The 21,289-nt window shown below is 44.0% G+C and overlaps 1 protein-coding gene across 2 annotated transcripts in view; it reads left to right on the top strand.

The window, feature by feature from the left end:
* The window catches only part of LOC144768002 (alpha-2-macroglobulin-like), a 236,594-nt gene that overhangs the window by 172,552 nt on the left and 42,753 nt on the right, over window positions 1–21,289 (top strand). For both annotated transcript variants that reach the window (XM_078651392.1, XM_078651391.1), the window contains 4 exons: window positions 234–404; window positions 3,904–3,994; window positions 12,713–12,836; window positions 14,894–15,122. In XM_078651392.1, the coding sequence (XP_078507518.1) occupies window positions 234–404; window positions 3,904–3,994; window positions 12,713–12,836; window positions 14,894–15,122 (615 nt within the window). The remainder of the gene's footprint in view (window positions 1–233; window positions 405–3,903; window positions 3,995–12,712; window positions 12,837–14,893; window positions 15,123–21,289) is intronic.

Raw genomic sequence — 21,289 nt, 5'->3', positions numbered from 1 at the left:
TCCCAAAGCGAAGGCGTTACATAGTGCACCCACTATTGTGCTGAAAAATGGGTGTAGGATCACTGTTGTGTTCTGTCTACTGATGCTTGGGTCTCATCTTTGCCTCAGGATGTGCTCAGAAAATTCAAGATAAATTCTGGGGCAGGAGGAGTCTGATGGGAGCGGGAAGTGAGGGTTGTCATCCAATCATGCATTGACATAGATTAATGTCCTCTTTCTCCCTGTAAACATAGGTGTATGACCTGCTCCCAGTGAAAGACCTCACAGGGTATTACCATGGAGGGTGGTACCTGGAGGAAGTAGACTCTACACCCTGTGTGAATCGCAAGCCTCTCTTTCAGAATGGGCTGATCTACTATCCGTCAGTCCTGGACACCGAGAAAGATGTTTCTGACCTTCTGAAGGTGAGTCTGATCTTTCCTCATCTTGCACGCTCCATGATGAATGCATTGCCTTGCCAGTGTTCCAAGGATTGTGAGCCTTCTTGTCCAGGTTCAGACTTCTTGGTCTAAGAGAGCTCTGCTGCTGAGCACTACTTCCCCCTCATGGTCTGACCAGTCCACCTATGAACGTGAACGCTTCAATATTTATACGTGTACGTATGTACGCATGTATGTATGCATGTATTCCATGACACAGGAGCAATGTGATGCTTTACATATAGCAAACAGTGCAGTGTAATTTAAGAAAAGAACAATAGTACTAAGTGAAAGCAGCAGTACATTTGAATTTTTTTGAGAAGGTGATAGTCAGCAGAGTGTTGAGCAGGAGGGGAGAAGGGGATCAAGAGTACAGGGAAGGAATGGGAGTGGACAGGTGAACTAATTTGTTAGACGGACTTCCGACATGTGAGCCGTATATCCCGAAAGAGAGGAAATGAGAAGTTTGATGGTTTCATAGAATGGGTTCCATATTCTTGGATCTAAACAAGAGAAGGTCTGTTTTGCAGTTTTGCTTTTCTTTGGTTAATGAATCTCCAGGAGAACTGATTTGTCTTATATCTTCCTCACTCTCTCTCTCTCTCTCTCTCTCTCTCTCTCTCTCTCTGTCTCTCTCTCTCTCTCTCTCTCTCCCTCTCATTGGTGTGCAATTATCCCCTAAGGTATAGCGAAAATGCAGAGTGTGAAGCCCTATGAGATATAGTGGCTGTTTTGAAGTTGCTGCAGGTTTCCAATGGTCACCAGTTGAATACTTATTTTCTTTTTTGGGAGGGGGGGGGGCATGACTGGACCTTTGAAACGCACAAATGCTAAACCATGTAGGTTGTCCTTGAGAGGTCGTGATTGTGTTTTTGGATAGGCCAGGAAGGAGGGTCTTACCTCTAAAGAAAATCACTAGGGCTTGGACAGCTGACCTGATTTCTGAGGAGAACTTATATGCCTTCCTCTTTAGTTTTTCACCTAGTGGGCATGATTAAATTAATGGGTCTCTTTTACAACCTGTGGTCCAAACCTTGCAGCATATTGGTAACCCTTCTCTCTATTATATCCAATCTCTCTTTACCGCTATACAGTCGTGGTCGCCATAACCAGCAGAATGTTCAAACTTCACTAGTGATGTGCACAGAAATAACACAACTTATTATTTTCCCTGGTTATACCTCCTTCTTTACCTCTAACATTTCTATAGTTTGTTCTTTTATCCCAGCTCTTCAAAATAGACGATGTCAGGCATAGACTGCTTCTGTCCGGTAGGATATAGTTTCTTCAAATTTTACACTTTAGTAATCCAGGATTTTTCTGCACCAAGTTCCTCATTCTGGGTGACTCTTTGGCCCTAATTGAACTTTCATGGACCTAGAATTACTGATGCCCTGAGTATCTGTAATTCATAGGCGCAGGAATATTGTGGCATTCCAAGTTGCACCGTGGTTTTTCCCTAAGGAATTACTAATTACTGTGGCAGTCAGTGTTTGCACACTTCCCAGCTCTTCGTCATCCCCCACAGAGACCTATTGCTGCAATTGTGCTATTGAAATGCTAGGGGGAGGGGGAGCAAGTGTGTAATTGTATCACAGTAGTTATAACTCTCAATTTAGTGGCAACAATAGGAATTGACAATCAAATATGGAATAGTCTCTCACAATGAGGCCTGTGTAAGGCTTGTCTTTTGCTATGTAGAGCTATTAGTTGCCACCAGTAATGCTTACTTTATGACTTTCTACACCATTCGTGAATAAACAAAAGAAATCCAACTAGTGTTGTGGAGGTTGAGTGATCAAATGGATAATGAAGCACTCATTGTTTGTAAAAATACCCCTCACACACCAACAGGCCCCTTGGTGTCATGCTTCATCATCGGGGTCTTCGCACCCCTCTATTGGGATGCGGCGTGCTGCGACCTACGGCTACGCGGGAGCACTACAGGTGTTGGCTATGTGTGGTGTCCAGTGTGTGGGTTATGTTTATAAGTGAGTAGGGTGTGCGGTGAAAGTTAAAAAGTACCTGGCGCTAGAGTGAAAAAGAAATTTTATTCTGTGCTCTGGCTGGTACTGTTAAAAGAAAGTGCAGGGTGAGGTCTGACCTGTTATGTTGATGAACAGGACCTCTAGTGTGCTTTTTGTGTCGACATGTTTCGGAGACAAGCTCCTTCTTCAGGACAGGGGCACAAACTCCCTTCCCTACTCACGTCTTATTTACATAAAAAGTGTATTTACATAAAAAAGTGAAAAGTTTTAAATTGGCTAAGTGTGTCTACACCATTCCCCATGTTTCCATTTTTTAAGGGAAGGGCCACTGTAATTACTTGGCAGAAGAGTAACAAATTATGTAGCAGGGTTGACTAAATTATTCTGCAAAGAAAGTTAGATTATGCTGTGTAATGCTGCATATTTTGTGATAGTTTTTCTTTTTCCTTATTAATACCAATTTAACAACAAAATACAACAATGAGCAACTGAATGGTGACTGCCCAGCCAGCCTTAGCAAAAAAGATTCCAGTGCAAAGGAACATGTGTTACTGTATTTTTAGTATATTTGAGTCATTTGAGCTAGAAACTATTTTTGGGGAATCGATACGATATGCAGCAGAAGTTGGACTATGTGGCTAAAGATGCAAATTGAAAATTATGTGAAAAATGCCACAGAGGCAGGATCGCATAATTATAGTGGCCCTGCCCAAGAGTTACACCTATCATCTGTAATTAGCATGAAGCACAGACAGGTAGTTGTGCCATCCCACTTGTCACCGCCTTTTCCTCAGAATGGAATCCATTTACCAAACACTCCGTTGCCAATTCTTCATCCCCGTCAGTGACTGATGGGTGGGGAAACATCCTTTACGACACAATGTTTACCACGCAGTGCCTTTACAACGCAGGTTCTTCAACGCAAGTCATTACAACGAATTGCGCTGAGGGGCGCTCTAGGATAGGTAATAGTTTAATTTACTATCCAACACCTTCTCTACTATCCACGGGGACTGGAGTTGGAATAGTAAGTTAAACTATTCACTATCCAGCACCCCCCAAGGCAAGTCGTTGTAACGACTTGCGTTGAAAAACATGCGTTGTAAAAGCATGCGTGGTAAAAGCATGCGTTGTAACAACATACATCCAATGGGTGTGACGGGAGATATTGGAATCAATGGGGAACACATGTGGGATTCACCTCCTAACTCTAATGTGGCACCCAGAGACATGAGAATCCACTGAGCGGTCACAACTGGGATTCTCATTGCAGAATTTATGATGGCACCAGGAAAGACAAAAACTACGGGATCACTTTGTAAAGCGAAAGATGTCACCACAGCTAATGATATTCATGGGGAGTGCAGAGCTCAGATTCAATTCACTAAGTGCAAGGTTATGATCATGAGAACATGTTGTGAATGAAGACAGCCCTCCCGGGTGTAGTGTCTGCAGTGTAGATGTTGTAACTTAAATGATATGTCTTTTGTTTTCAGGGAATGGGTTTGAAGGTGGTAACCAACGGTGAATTCCGAAAGCCACATATATGCTCCATCACCACCACTACGTATACATATAGTCGTCATGGTAAGGCAACATAAGCATTTCTTAACAATGCTTGGAGCTCTCAACAGGGTATGGTGGAGGTTAAACTGTAATTTATCATATGTCAAATCTAGGCTTGTTGTGGATCAGGAGCATCAAGCTTGCATCTTTATATGCACCACAATTATCATTTACAAAACCCCTACAATATGATCTCAGTCGACTCATAATTAGCAAAGACAATGGACCTCAGTCCTGACCTTTAAATGGTGCCTGATAACTCAGTCCTAGGGCTACATACTTAGGGCCTAATTACTGTTGGAACCGGAGGTCTCTGGTTGGCACAGGTATGCACTTGTGACAAGCAGGGACCCTCACTTCCAGTCAGGGCAAGGGAACTACTCCTTCGAATAACCCCTGCTCACCTTCTAGGTAGTGTGGCACGAGCAGACAAGGCTAATCCTCAGGACGATAGTTAGTTAAGCATTTATGATCACACACAGTAAACCCACTGACCCACCACAAATGGACACCAGTCGTATGGTTGTATCAAAAATACGTATACTTTATATAAAAGATAGTTTCAAGCAGGATTATCACAAGACCATATAACGTTTAGCGATTTTAGGCCACCACATTACAATAGGCAAGATTAGTCTTTAAATGTTCGTTGTTCAGCAAGGTACGATGACAGGGAAATAAGAACGTTGCAGACCCTGGATCCAATATGAACTCGAGACGGAGTTCAGGTGTACCTTGCTTGTGGAAGTCCGAGGTATTTCAGGCGCGGCTACTGGTGAGGGCGGACCCAAGACGAGGCCGACGGTTCTCCAGAGGATCTCTCCAACTCGGTCCCCCTCGAGGAGCGAGGCGGGGGAGCAGGACTGTGGAGGGTTGTGGCGATCCAGGGTCGATGCAGCTCACGGGGCGAGGCGCTGTTCAGGCCTACGGGATGTACTACTTCTTAGCACGCCGGGTCGTACTCGTGGATCTGCGAGGGGCGTCGCGTTCTCGGGCAGACAGGTGCAGCACCAGGCTTCCGGTACCACTGTACGGGGAGGCCTTTCTTGAGGTGCGGCACAGGTCTTGGTATACAGGAGGGCAAAGCGAGACAGTCGGGTACGTTACGACGTATGGACCGTCCGAGGCTATGGGATGCCCTCCGTGCAGATTCCGGCTGGAGAAGATGAGAGGCACACAACGCGCTCCGTTAGCGGCGAGGTGACAGGAGAGCGGGCAGCCCGGCACTGAAGCGGAGAGCGACTCAGGGATGAGCGGGGCTCTCTACGGCGGGGCGACCAGGCTCCGAGCTGTCACGACCTGGGTGGGGGCGAAGGCACCCGAGTCACAACTCTGGCGAGGGAATAAGAACTAAGGCCCAACAGCAGACGGGCACAAGCAGAATAGAACCCAATGGTCCTGGGGTTCCGTTCAGGGGGCAAGCTCTCGATCAAGCCCTTGGAGATTGTTTCAGGCACAAGTCTACAAAGTCCTCTCTGGTCCTTTCCTCTCAGTTCTCAGCAAGGCACCACTGCAGGCCAGTCTTACAAGATACAGACTGGGTTTCGTCCTTCAGCTTCTCTTAGTCCTTCTAGTCAGGCAGAGGTTCGTCGTGGTCAAAACTGGATCTGATTTGTAAGGAGCGGAGCTCCTATATTTATACTGCGTTTCTTTTGTCTTTGCAGGCCAGGGGGCCTGAGCCTAGTTCAACCCGGTTTTGGAGTACTCTGTTGACAGGACGCTGCCATCTTCTTTCAGAGCGCAGGGCAGAGACATCAGACGCTTCGCAGGAGGTGGAGCCAGCATTGTGGTGGTGGAGCACAACCCTATTCAGAGTCAAGGACTACTCCGCCCACCCATCCTGGAGTAAGCACACTATTCACCACCTGGAGCCCCAGACTGTCCCCGGGAATCTTCCAGCCCTGTCGCTCACACAAACCCAGAGAGCAGATACACATCCTGGCAGAGGCGGGCTGAAACAGTTAGGCCAGCAAAGGCTAACTTTCTAAAAGTAGCATTTGCAAACACAGGATATTAAAATAAACCTTACTAAAGGAAGTACTTTATTATTCTGAGTTCAGGCATACTAAACTCGATGTGCTACCGTGTTCCCTGAGCCTGCCGGGACTATAGCGTATAATAGTGCCGTCTGGCCTAAGAGAACAGGTAGCCCTTCAATAGTGAAGAACGAAAAGGGCGGTAATTCACTACTAGGACATGCCACACTCTAGGCTTGTCCTACCTTACGCTTACAATGCACCCTGCCCGTAGGCCTACCATAGGGGTGACTGATATGAAGGTTAGGGAAGGTTCAGGGACTGGCAAGTGTGGGCACTTGCACAGTCAGCGTGACAGTACGAGACTGTACGCGGGGTCTGCAATGGCGGACCCGAGGCATATCTTACGAGGCCGCTTCTGTGGGTGGCGCAACCAGCGCTGCAAGGCCCATTAGCGATTCAGAAAAGGGGGTGGTGATGGACAGAGCATCTGAGTTAAACAGAACACTCATACCCAGTCAAGAGATCAGGGCTTGATCCATCACCGTTTTTTAGCTCACTGCACCATCCCAGTTCAGAACCTGGCTATATGCAAATTAGTCTGTCCCTGGCCCAGTGCATCATGGGAACAGGGCAGACCAAACTACCAAGCCAATTCTTTACTGGAAAGGAAACAAGCTTCCGGGGACCGGTTTCTGGCATTACAGCCGTCTTCGGCCCGGCTTGCTTGAATCCTGATGGTGCAGTGAGCAAGGGACTCATGTCTGAGCATACCCTGCCACTCCTATAGTGGCCAAAAGGATTCAGAAAAGGGGGTGGTGATGGACAGAGCATTTGAGTTAAACAGAACACTCATACCCAGTCAAGAGATCAGGGCTTGATCCATCTCCGTTTTTTAGCTCACTGCACCATCCCAGTTCAGAACCTGGCTATATGCAAATTAGTCTGTCCCTGGCCCAGTGCATCATGGGAACAGGGCAGACCAAACTACCAAGCCAATTCTTTACTGGAAAGGAAACAAGCTTCCGGGGACCGGTTTCTGGCATTACAGCCGTCTTCGGCCCGGCTTGCTTGAATCCTGATTGTGCAGTGAGCAAGGGACTCATGTCTGAGCATACCCTGCCACTCCTATAGTGGCCAAAACGATTCAGAAAAGGGGGTGGTGATGGACAGAGCATCTGAGTTAAACAGAACACTCATACCCAGTCAAGAGAGCAGGGCTTGATCCATCACCGTTTTTTAGCTCACTGCACCATCCCAGTTCAGAACCTGGCTATATGCAAATTAGTCTGTCCCTGGCCCAGTGCATCATGGGAACAGGGCAGACCAAACTACCAAGCCAATTCTTTACTGGAAAGGAAACAAGCTTCCGGGGACCGGTTTCTGGCATTACAGCCGTCTTCGGCCCGGCTTGCTTGAATCCTGATGGTGCAGTGAGCAAGGGACTCATGTCTGAGCATACCCTGCCACTCCTATAGTGGCCAAAACGATTCAGAAAAGGGGGTGGTGATGGACAGAGCATCTGAGTTAAACAGAACACTCATACCCAGTCAAGAGATCAGGGCTTGATCCATCACCGTTTTTTAGCTCACTGCACCATCCCAGTTCAGAACCTGGCTATATGCAAATTAGTCTGTCCCCGGCCCAGTGCATCATGGGAACAGGGCAGACCAAACTACCAAGCCAATTCTTTACTAGAAAGGAAACAAGCTTCCGGGGACCGGTTTCTGGCATTACAGCCGTCTTCGGCCCGGCTTGCTTGAATCCTGATGGTGCAGTGAGCAAGGGACTCATGTCTGAGCATACCCTGCCACTCCTATAGTGGCCAAAACGATTCAGAAAAGGGGGTGGTGATGGACAGAGCATCTGAGTTAAACAGAACACTCATACCCAGTCAAGAGATCAGGGCTTGATCCATCACCGTTTTTTAGCTCGCTGCACCATCCCAGTTCAGAACCTGGCTATATGCAAATTAGTCTGTCCCTGGCCCAGTGCATCATGGGAACAGGGCAGACCAAACTACCAAGCCAATTCTTTACTGGAAAGGAAACAAGCTTCCGGGGACCGGTTTCTGGCATTACAGCCGTCTTCGGCCCGGCTTGCTTGAATCCTGATGGTGCAGTGAGCAAGGGACTCATGTCTGAGCATACCCTGCCACTCCTATAGTGGCCAAAACGATTCAGAAAAGGGGGTGGTGATGGACAGAGCATCTGAGTTAAACTGAACACTCATACCCAGTCAAGAGATCAGGGCTTGATCCATCACCGTTTTTTAGCTCACTGCACCATCCCAGTTCAGAACCTGGCTATATGCAAATTAGTCTGTCCCTGGCCCAGTGCATCATGGGAACAGGGCAGACCAAACTACCAAGCCAATTCTTTACTGGAAAGGAAACAAGCTTCCGGGGACCGGTTTCTGGCATTACAGCCGTCTTCGGCCCGGTTTGCTTGAATCCTGATGGTGCAGTGAGCAAGGGACTCATGTCTGAGCATACCCTGCCACTCCTATAGTGGCCAAAACGATTCAGAAAAGGGGGTGGTGAAGTAAAGAATTGGCTTGGTAGTTTGGTCTGCCCTGTTCCCATGATGCACTGGGCCAGGGACAGACTAATTTGCATATAGCCAGGTTCTGAACTGGGATGGTGCAGTGAGCTAAAAAACGGTGATGGATCAAGCCCTGATCTGTTGACTGGGTAGGAGTGTTCTGCTTAATTCAGATACTCTGTCCATCACCACCCCCTTTTTGAATCTTCCAGTAAAGAATTGGCTTGGTAGTTTGGTCTGCCCTGTTCCCATGATGCACTGGGCCAGGGACAGACTAATTTGCATATAGCCAGGTTCTGAACTGGGATGGTGCAGTGAGCTAAAAAACGGTGATGGATCAAGCCCTGATCTGTTGACTGGGTAGGAGTGTTCTGCTTAATTCAGATACTCTGTCCATCACCACCCCCTTTTTTAATCGTTTTGGCCACCACAAGTGTGGAAGTGTATGCTCAGATGTGAGTCCCTTGCTCACTGCACCAAAAAAAAAAAACATTCTAGTAAAGAATTGGCTTGGTAGTTTGGTCTGCCCTGTTCCCATGATGCACTGGGCCAGGGACAGACTAATTTGCATATAGCCAGGTTATGAACTGGGATGGTGCAGTGAGCTAAAAAACGGTGATGGATCAAGCCCTGATCTGTTGACTGGGTAGGAGTGCTCTGCTTAATTCAGATACTCTGTCCATCACCACCCCCTTTTTGAATCGTGCAGGCCCATTAGCAGCATTTGTTTCTACAAGCCCCGGCACTCCTCCTGCACGTTACTGGGGACTGACGGTAAACCAAATAAGCCAATCGTGAAAATCAATTACACATACACTTTACATTGGGAGCACTTGCACTGCGGCACGGATTGGCCGTGGCGCAGTGCCCTGAGCATCGAACACCAGCAAAACATCTGAGGCACATCAGCAAAAAGTGGAAGGGAGACTCACGCCAAGGTGCCAGGTCTAACAATTACGATATTGGCCGGAAAGGCTCCAAATGGCATTCGGTTTGACCAAACCCGTGTAGGAAGCAGAGTTTCCGACTGACTCTGGAACATTTCCGACCGGCCGATTACGATACCAGGTAGTTGGTCGGTCATTCCGAATCAGTTCTGACCGGAATTCAAGAGTCCGAGCCAAGTCGTAGAACTCTATGTGCTGTGTTTCCAACCAACCGATTACGATGTTGGATTCCGACAGCCATTCCGACTCGGTCAGTCTGACATGGATCGGCTGTCGAAAACCGACTTCACGGGCCCATAGGAGGCCCCCTTTACCTGCAGGTCTCCAGTTGAGGCCCATGGGGGTGCCCATGGGTCCGCTCTTTCCAACCATGGACAGTGTGGAAGGCACCATGGGGTAAATGTAAATGTAAATGTACAGGAATTTATATAGCGCAAATCACCGAGCGGTTTCTAAGCGCTTGCTTAGGGAACCCGTCCTGGTATTCCCCTGTGAGATAACCCCGGTAGGGTATCCGCAAGGTGAAAGCCAGGCATCCCGCCACGAGGAGCCGTTGTGGAGATTAAGCAAGCTATTGCCCAGAGTTGCAGAGTGTGAACCCGTGAATCGAGTAGGCACCGGAGCGAGAATTGTCGAGTCCATGGACATTTTAGGACTCAAGACCCCGCCGAGCCGGGAATTGAACCCTGGTCCCTGGCTGACGTCTGCTTCCAGGTCTGCCTCCTCTAACCAGTGAGCCACACTTCTCCACAGGGTGCAAGGTTTTCTGCACCCACCCCTTTTTTCGATGGGAGCCTGTGTTGTCGGTTGGAAGAACAGGCTCCCATTGAAGTCAATGAAAGTACGACCGAACAATGTTCGGAAACATTGCAATCGGTCGGTCAGACTCCCCGAACCCATGTTGGTCAGAAACCATTCTGACACTGAGTCGATCGGAAAGTGCATTGTAATGAGACCCAAAGTTCTAATGAGGGAGCTCAGTACTGACTGGAGGAGGGCAAAGTGTTTGTGAGAGCTTGAACTGCAGATGCAAAGGGGGCTGGTAATTGTGATTGAGGAGAGTTGATGCCATTGTGTGTGATCTCAAAAGTGTATTAGCAGGAGTAGATACTGGGCAGTAGTTGTGCTCATGAACTAAGCAAAGTCTGAGGTCCACCTTTGGGTCTCACTTCTCCTGAGTTCAGATTCAAAATCTATCATATTTTATAGTGCATTGCTTTTTATGTAATACTTTACTGATTTTCTCTGCTCAGAGAAAGGCAGACAGTGCCACCATATGATAGACTTTGATAAATAACTGCAGGTGTTGAAAAATATGTGCTGGTGTTGGGCACCGGCAAACACCAGCACAAATTAAGAAAAGTCTTGCACTCATACTGCTGGCTAACCTTGCCTCCAATGCCCGCCATGATCCAGCACCAGTGATTGGGTGAGAGCCAGTTTACGTGCTGAACTTTCCAAATAATAGACACAACTCTACCACACAGTTACAGTGCATATGTAAGAAAACTGAAACCACTGAGGTCTTTCAGATGAAGGGGCTTTTCCAGAGCACCCAACATGCTGCAAAGAAAACTACTCCTAACTAACAGTCCCACACCTACTCTGAGTAAATCTCTCAAAGGAAACCCAATGCAACATTTTCAAGTGACCGGAACACACAGAGAGTTCATGTCACAAAAAGGGCAGAGTGCACCCAGGTCTGGTAGGTCCCACTCACATCCACTCCCCTGTAAAACAGCTCCCTGAGCAGCTGAAATTAGAGCCATGTGCCATCTCAGTTAAACACACCAACAGTTGCCGGACTCCACCATAGTGGATTGGTGATGTTTATTACTTCAAACTGTGTAAAGTTACAGAATGTGCCCTATAATAGCAAACTTTGTAGGTACATTTTTATTGGAGACTAGCTGGACACATGCAAATGGGTGCATCATCAAGATGGCTGTGTGAGTTAAATCCGTGGTGCTTACATCTGTGTTTAGTGCAGGTCATGAATGAAATTCTGGTAGGGACAACCTATTCCTGCTTCCTTCCAAAGTCAAAAAATGAGTAACATTTTAAATTATGTGATAATAACACTTGCTCCTCACATTACTAAGAAAAAGGAACAGAGTTATAATAGGCACTTCAAAGTGGACCAAAGGCTGAAATAACTCTATAAACCTATCTTCTAATCAATTTGAGGCATTGCAACTCAATTGTAATGAGGAAATTACATCACTAGTCTACTGTAAATTATATAAATTGAGTTGTGACATCAGATACCTCTGACAGAGCAGGCTGATGGTGTAAAGGACAGTCTTTTCAGCTACTTTTCCCTAAACATTTACAGTTTTAGCTAACTATGAGACATTTATGGCAGCACCATTTTTTATTTTACTGGGAAAGTTCATCTGAAGAATTCATCTCACTTCCAGCACATTCTTAACTACAACTGCTTTGAAAGTATCATATTTAATTGATTCTAATATATTTTGTAACTGCTTCCAAGATGATTATTGACATTTTTACTTTCACAGTCTATAGTTCACATTTATAGTAAATAACTGCAAAGATTGTACCACTTTCATTAAAGAGAGCAAGAAACCACAAATTAAAAATTGAAAAGGGGAGAAGTGTGATGACTCAAAAAGTATTAGGAGAAAGATACACCCTTATGATGAGTTCTGCCTCAGTCCTCATTCCTCCTGTTTCTCTGTTTAATAACATAACTCTGTGGGGATTTCTAATAAGCTTATTACATATGTTAAGGGGTTCTTTATCCCATATATAACCATATTGAAATTAGCTATAAAAAGAAGGCATAGAACAGGTCATGACTATATAGAAGTATTGTATGTAATTAGTGATTGCATTCATCAGTGAATTGTGGGGGAACATCCTTTACGACGCGGATGTTACCCCGCAGTACCTTTACAACGCGTATTTTAGAACGCAAGTCGTAACAACAACTTGCGCTGGAGGGCGCTAAAGGACAAGGAATAGTAGATTTATTATTCCAACACCTTCCCTACTGTACGTAGGCTGGTGTTGGAATAGTAAATTAAACTATTACTAAGTCCGCACCCCTACAGCGTCGTGGTAACGACTTGCGTTGTAAAATACGCGTTGTAACGGGACGCGTGACAACGTACATCCGTGAATTGTGTGTAGCAAGATTTCAAAAGCCCAGAGTTACTCTTCCAGGATGAAATATTGTTTGTCTCCAGTTAAAACATGTGATATTGTTTTTTACTCACATATGCGTCTACCCCAAAATTTCTTTCTTAGCCGGCGTCAGCCCGACAATGTTAGGCCGAAGAGCTTTCCCTGGTGGTGCGATCACAGGATCGTCGATAGAGACAGTTCGGACCTACTTTCCTGAGACCTGGATATGGGATCTGAAGACCACTGAGTAAGTACCATTCCTTCCTCTTTACCAGTCAACTAGAGCCTTACAATATCTTAGGATCCACTTGATGTGTTGGGAGCAAGAAGGTGGTAATGCAAAGTATTTTTTTACTGACCACAAATATTCAGAAATAAACAAAAGATGAATAGTTCCACATCACAGATCAACATGCCTCTTTTCCTCCAATCCTTCAGCCAGCTCCTTCAAATTCATGGTCTAGGAAAAGCCCAGCCTCCTCACCTCTTTCTCATTTTTTCTCTGAACCACTGCCGTATGGCCTGGTATAAATGAGTTGAACTTCCGGCATTTGATGAGGAACTATACCCAGGTTTTTAGAATATATCTGGGATGCCTTTCTCTTTAAATCTGACCATTTGTAGAATGTGCCTTAAGAGAGAATTTGACTCAAAGAGCATCATCCACATGTCTATTTTCAACTAGTGCATCTATGTCACAGTGGGAGGGAAACCGCAAGAAGTGCTGATGGAGGTACCTCCTCGCTGCTCAAAAACAGAATCAAACTCCCACAGACTCGCTGCATTGTATCAGTCTTGTTAAAAGTAAATCATCAAATAATTAAAACCATCCACATACAAGTCTTAAAAGCATGTTACCAAGATAAAACCCCTCCATAAGCCCTGAATATTGAATGATGAGAGTAAAGAGATTTTTTATTGATAAATTCATTAAAATGTATACAATCTATTATGGTGCAGGAATACATGCTATGTGTGCGGGGATATATACATGTTGTCTATGACCTGGATAGAAACTATAAAAGTGGATAATAAAAGGAACCTGCACAATCAGATGTGAGGTAGAGAGCGGATAAGGTGACTAACACCATTAGTGAGGAAACCTCTCCAGCACAAACTACAACTCTCACACTCAGACTCCAAATGCAATCAAAGGACACCAGTCAAACAACCTTAGTCAACATCTAAAACCAAGAATCTTAGCTAATACCTGATACAGCCCTTTCTTCCCCTTGCAATTGAAAAGGAAGAGCATAAGAAGGTAACATACAATAAATTAGCCCACCAAACAAACTGTAAGAAAGTGGTAGGGTGAAATAAGCATAACATTTAACAAAATAGTCCAACACATATATATTTGGTTTACAAGTTAATGTTGCAAGCCGTAAGAAGGGTGGTTGGCCTGCAGAGCTTGTACAGGTGTTGGCACCTGTAACACCTTCACCAAAACCATTCCTCATGGACACCCCTTCTGGTCGACCAAATGATCCCCTTGATTTCACCACCCCCTCAATATCACTCGCACCCGCTTGTCCTACATCGATACTCTTAGACATAGGATCTCCTAAAATTTACACCCAGTCCCCATTAAGAGTAGCTAGTTTTATGTCCAAAAATAATCACACACAATAAAAACCATCATCGAAGAATACAGAATTTAAACTTATAGCCTATTACAAGTTTTATCCTAAAATGGGGCAAAAACATGAGGAGCTTACCAGCGGTGGTGATGTATGAGGGAAGCGTCTATTTCTGATGGTGAGGCAGTGAGGTTATACTTGTGTTTCTGTTGACGAAGTAGGATTAAACTAACATACATTGATTTTTACGAGTGAGAGGAAGATAAACTTCACGTATGAGGAAACTTGTATTACCAGCAGTGATGATGTATGAGGGAAGTGTCTATTGCTGATGGGGAGACAATGTGGTTTAGCTTGGTGTCCGCCTGAGAAGCAGAATAAGGGAAAGCCTGTAGTAATGTTGATGAGTGAGAGAAAAACTCTTAGTTGCTCTTGTCAAAGCTGGGTGAGGAAACCTGTAATCCCAGCTTTATGTCTTGTTAGTGATGCCTTATGAAGGGACCATAGGGTGCCGCTTGGAAGGCAAGGAGCAAGGGAGAGCTTTTAAACAGAAAACTTCTACCTTCTTTATCAATCGGGTGTAGATGTTTATGTTGCCGGGCCAGTAGCTATCACTTTAATATATTTGATCTTACGCTATACTCTACACATTGGAAATATGTGTTTCACAAACACTTTTGAGAATAATATTATATATAAACTTCCTTTTACCATTTCTTACCAGTGACACAGGGCATGTTGAACTCCAGTCCATGATCCCAGATACCATCACTGAGTGGAAAGCCAGTGCGTTCTGCCTGGCGCCCGACACCGGCTTCGGCCTCTCCCCCACCACTTCTCTGACTGCCTTCCAGCCCTTCTTCACCGATATGACACTTCCATACTCTGTCATTCGTGGTGAGGCTTTCAGATTGAAGGTCACTGTGTTCAACTACCTCGACAAGTGCATACGAGTAAGTCTTTTTTTATGGTAAGTTCTTCAAATTTTATTAAGTAAAGTGCAAGACATCAAAACTCTTTGGCATATGCTGAAATATACTGGACTGTTAGTACTGATAGAGCGCGCGGGTCACCTGACCAATAATTTCGCCACTTCTGGCTTCGGGCCCATATATTTCAAATCACCATATACATTGATCAGATGACCTCGCGGTCTGCTATCAGATATGTGTGAGTTCCTTTCGATATTCCTCAGAGTACCCGACTTACCATCCACCGACACGGGTACCTATGACCACAATGGATCAGGGAGCTAGCTGTAAAAGGAAAGGCAGCAAAATACAAACCCAAAATGACATTCAATACTTTTGTAAAATGACCACGGACAACTGGAAGTTTTAAAGTTTTTTATCTAATTTAGTAAAATTCAGAAAACATCAAGTTCACAGTAAGTAAGCAATCGATAATCAGAATAACATAAAGTACGTAGCTAAATAGCAAATAAGTCAGAGCAACCATTTATCATCAAAGGGAATCAGGACACATTGCAAATGAAGGATCAGGAATTTAGAACGTTTAAGATGAATCACTAAAGATGGGACAGGCTTCGATTAGGACTGGACATCTAGAATTATCTCAGAACAATAACACAGGAGTTCGGGACATTTATACGACTATAGGAGAATCTATGAAGAGAGACACGCTATGCTTTAAGGCAAAAAGTTCTTTGGACAATTTAAGTAAGGAGGTTCTAGACCATATCAGGAAATGACAAACTGCAATGCAAAATATAATTTCTAACAGGTAGGGTAACATAGGAACACGTTATGAATATATGCAATTGACTTTATGATTCAATGGTTGCGGCAAAAGCATGGAAAATTAACATGTGCAAAGGTATGTCTTTATTGAAGCAAAAGACAGAAAAATAGAAAGGTGCAAGATTTCAAGAGATTCGGAGTGATATTTACCTAGACTGGTGTGGAAACCAAACCCTGGCCACGGGTCAGTTAAGAACAGGAAACCCTCAAGGAAGGATACCCCTCAATGGACAGCAGGTGCAGAATGGACACCCAGGACAGGACAGGATAACCAGATTAGGATCAGGACAGGACCCTCAGGACAGGAAACCCTCAGGACAGGACCGCTCAGGACAGGACCGCACCCGCAGTTTGGAAGCAACGCCTGCGCTCCACCCTCTCTGCAGCTATCGATCACGACCCCGATTGGATCAGCGAACTCCCAGCAAAGTGCTCCGCCAGCACTTTAAGGTTTAGTAAAACCTTAGTCTATGGTCAATTTCGGACAGAGTACTCCGCAGTGCTCTGTATCTTCAGTCACCTATTGAGTGCGTTGGGTCAGTGACAGGTCAGCTAAACCAGACAAGTCGGACGACTTCCCTAGGTGAACCCAGGGTAGTTATACTGTTTGGGGACGGTGTACCACCCCCCAATGTTGCGAAGTGTCAGAATCCCTCAATTTGGATTGGTCCTAAGGTAGGCTTTGGGTAACACACCAATCAGAATAGTCTATTTGGAGGCCTAATTTACATCTCTGGGTACCGCCTAGCGAGATTGGGGTTCCCATGAGAAAGCCGCACAGAATACAATGAAGAAATACTTTTTTGTTACATTTGCACACAATCATGCTGCTTCGGCTGGGTGAGGTGTCCCTTTCCCAGGGTGGCTCTGGCATCAACCTTCTTTGGCCTCAGTTCAATGCCACAGTAGTTTCTGGCGAGTTTGCGCAGAAGTACCCTCCAAGATGGACTCCCCATCCCAGCACCCCTCCGAGTCGAGGATACATGAAAAGTAAGCGAAAACAAATTAATACATAGAAATAAATGTATGTAAACAACATCATTCGTTTTGTACTTTGAACTTATCATTATGAAAATATACTATGCAGTTTAAATGTTAGCAACACATACACTATCACAAGAGCATCACCACGTTATTCACGAAAGCTGTGTATTACGCATGCGCACCCTTTCCCTCCAAACTTATAACTACGTCAGGTTACGTGAGTGTGACTGACGCATGCGCAGAAGCCATTTACTAAGCGGCGGCCATTTTAGAGACATGGATTAATCGTATTAGAAAACACATAGACAAGCTTCATCTACCTCGTTCAAATATAAAAATAAAGATTAGTAAGACGTACAAATTATTAATTGATTACACACGGGCGAGGTTCATGACTCGAGCAAGTCGCGATGCGATGCTTGCTCTATCAGTACAAACATTTACTCTGTTCTCTTCCAATGTTTAGAAATGCCAGAGGCATAAACAATTTTAAGAATTTAACAGGCAAATAAAACAAGACCGTTCGAAGTCTAAACAGACATAAGGGTGGGGTGTAGTTAAGATGCAAGTATGGTGCCCTCCCCCCGGGAAAGGGTCTCGCCACGTAGATTCTCACAAAGCGATGAAAGCGCCTTCATGTAGTATATTTCAAAGAAAATTATTTTATTTTATTTCATAAAGTTGCATCTTTTTCCAAAGTAATTCTCAATATAACATTCATTCATTCTTCAATGTTCCATGAAAGATTCATGTTTTATATTTCAATCATATGTGGTCTTATCCACATGTCAATAGGAACGCTTCTTGGCTTGCCTGGTGTAATACGGGGAATGGCACAAACCATTCCTTGTATTACACCAGGTAAGCCAAGAAGCGTTCCTATTGACATGCGGATAAGACCACACAGGGATAACCCCCTGATGAAGGGCAGGTACTCAAATGCATAGGGGTGACATACAACCCTGTGAGGAATGCAAATTGTGAACAAAATCAACATACAATGGGAAACAAAAGGGGAGATTTAGAGCACATTTTTGGTGGAGACTATGGGCAGTATAGTCAAATTTATGCAGGAGCTATTTAAATGACAGACCTTTCCTGAATCTCTATTTGCTGAGATTGGTCTGCAATTCTGTTCCGAACAAATGGAGGACTATCTGGAGTCATGTGGGGTAGAGAACAAGGGGCAGATGTAGGTCACCAAATACCGGTCGGTAACGGCCGGTATTTGGTGATTGAGATGTAGGGGGACTACATTTTACAGAATCGGTCAATTTACTGATTCGGTAAATTTACCGATTCTGTAAAATACCGATTCTGTAAATTTAATGAATCGGGACATCTATATGTAGGTGGCACTGGAAACAGTGCCACAGGCCCCTAAGAATTCGTTATTTACCATGACATTCTATGTCATGGTAAATAACGAATTCCTATGTACATGCACATCTGTGCATGTACACCACATACATGCCCTAAGGGCATGTATGTATGTCACATGGCACCCAAGCCAGAATCAGGGGTGCAACAGGGTGTCAAAGTGACACCCTGTCTCCCTTGCAAAATCGGTAATTTTACCGAATCGGTATTTACCGATTTGGTAATCGACATTGATTCCTATGGGCCTCAAGGCCCATAGGAATCAATGCCAATTACCGAATCGGTAAATACCGATTCGGTAATTACCGAATCACACAGATTCGGTAAACAAATCGGAAAAATCACCTACATAACATTTACCGATTTGTAAATACCGAATCTGTAAAATTTGGTATTTACGAATCGGTAAATACTAATTACCTACATCGGGTCCAAGACGTGTTCTATTTATCATCCTGAAACAAGTGGAGCAGTTGAAAGGTTCAACAGGGTCATAAAAGTGAACACTCGGTTCTCCAGAGTGATTTTTTTCAGCCTGGAACGATGAGTGCAAAAAATGTATAATGGCTCGCTGCATGACACCCCTCTCTAGTATTTAAAAAAACATTTGAGTTGTTTAAGGGAAGGTCAACTAACACAAAGTTATGTCCAGGTTGGATGGATTGGGATAAAGGTGTTAAGTACAATGGCATTGGAGTGTACAGAGATTGTGAGATGAAGGTGCAGCAAAAGAATAATCATCATTTTGATGAAAGGAAAAGGGTAAAGCACAGATGGTGAGGCCCCAGTGGGTTATATGTCTTGGGCAAAATGTACAAATCTCATTCAAGAGATAACATGTTTTACGAATGCTATCAAAGTTAAAGATGGAAGGATATGGACTAAATTCTGCGTAGTTGTTTTGAAATCAAGCTTGGATAAATAGGACAATTCATTAGAGCATGACAGATGAGTACATGGTGACAAGATTGGGCTTGATCTAAATGAGAATCAGATGAGGGAGTGTAGAGGAAGTAAATGCAGAAATACTAGTCCTTCATATCTAAAGGATTATGTTAAATAACGTATTAGTTCCACAAAAAAAGAAAAGTATATTGTACACATAAAAAGGTCTTGCATATCTAGGTAATAGGAAAGGTTATATGGTTGATTAGACTGGTATTCTGTGAAGGTCAACAATGTAATGCATTATTGTTTTATTTTAAGGGGTAACTTGCTGAAGGGAGGAGAAGTGTGCTATCTAGCTGCAGATGCGTTTGTACTTGCTTGCTATGTGATGTCATATAGAACATAAAATGTATATGTTGCATAAAACATGGAACATGGAATGCAAGTTAAGTAAGAGTTGATCAGTTGCCACTAGTACTTGATGGATGAGGTGCTCTAATAAAGTATCACTTCCGTTAACCCACAATTTGTGTATGGAGAAACTTGTTTACATGTTAAACATTGTATTGCACAACAACATTTATATAGTGCCTAATACTCCATGTGGGGTGCTGAAGCACTTGTCTACATGGGTAGTATGCTACACTCTGTAAGCTGGGTGTTTAGAAGTGTGCTGTCTTTGTTATGATACTGTGAGCAAAGTGTTTCAATGCCATGTGTGAAGACCTCTGAGGTGCAGTTATAATGTCATGAGACACAATCACTTAGCAGCGTGATGGAAGAAGCGTGAGAGACAGGCTTGTAGTTTTTTTTTCAGTAAGCGAGTCACTTTGAGCAGCTCTGCAGGTCCCTTTGTCGAATTTCTTACATTCATAGTTCACTTATCTGGATACTACACTGGGATATTCTGTTTACAGTGTATGGTTCTGAGCGGCATAGTTTAAATGGAGAAATGGTGGAGAAATCTGCTGTGATAGACTTTGCTGATATCATCCCATACCTGATTCTCTTTGTGAGATGTCAAGAAGTGGTCATAGGGTGTAGCTTATTCGGCCCTGCTGTGGTGGACTAAATTAAAGTCCTCTATTGGCCAAATGCATGTGGCCTATCTCTTCAGTTATTCCATGCCTGTTCAAATGCTAATGGGTGGTTTATAGTGTGGACTGATACAGTACTGAGAGATGGATATGGTCCTTATCAGCTGTGTCTTATCTGAGTGTAAGAGTGTGAAGCAGCAAACAGATTATGCAGCCTGTATGAACTACAATTGTCTGACTGCTGAATGTTGAAAAATCAATTTTAGTGTGGGTGTACATTGTATGGTATTGTAATCCCATTTGTACACTGATGAGAAATGTAGCGCTGTACACCCATTAGCCTGCTGCTGAGGAACTCAGGGTTAGTGGGTTTTATTGTTTTGCTTCTCAAATTATTTAATTCTGGGGTCAGAGAATAATTGGAGGGTTCTGAGGTGTGCTCTCTTTAATGGTGAGCAGTTATATAAATAAAGGGGGTCATGCCCCAGTAACCCTTCTTATACCTGGGCAAAGGACATCAACGATGCAGAATCAAAATAGAAACAGTATAAAGGGATCGATCACAAACAATTATTTTAGACAAAGTACAACTAATTGTGCTTTCACTAATTCTTATTTATGACAAATTAATCTCCATTTATGTAACTTGTAAATGTGTCAGGTGACGGGGCAATACACACTATAATCAAAAGCAACTGATACATATATCAATTTCATATATACACTATGTACAATTCATTACAAAAAACTATACATCACACTCATATATATATAATACACCACATATATACATAATATACAACATGAACATACAAATATCAAAAAACAGAAAAACCAAAAACAGGAAAATCAAAAAAATCAATAGACAGTTCCCCTACTGAGAGCAAAACAATCAAAGTGTACACTTTTAATTCAATGTGATTCACTATTAGGACGTCCCTATTGTGCCTAAGAGATAACACCTCTAACAAAATATTTAACAAGGCGCTTTCTTTCATTCCTATGCTTCCAAATGGTGGGACTCCTTTGCAAATGTCAACGCAGGCGCGGTCGCGTTTCAACCAGTAATTT

This window comes from Lissotriton helveticus, chromosome 7 (assembly GCF_964261635.1).
Source record: "Lissotriton helveticus chromosome 7, aLisHel1.1, whole genome shotgun sequence".
Classification (NCBI taxonomy): Eukaryota; Metazoa; Chordata; class Amphibia; order Caudata; family Salamandridae; genus Lissotriton; species Lissotriton helveticus.
Note: the sequence above shows the minus strand (reverse complement) of the source record. Positions and strands in the feature narration are given on the sequence as shown.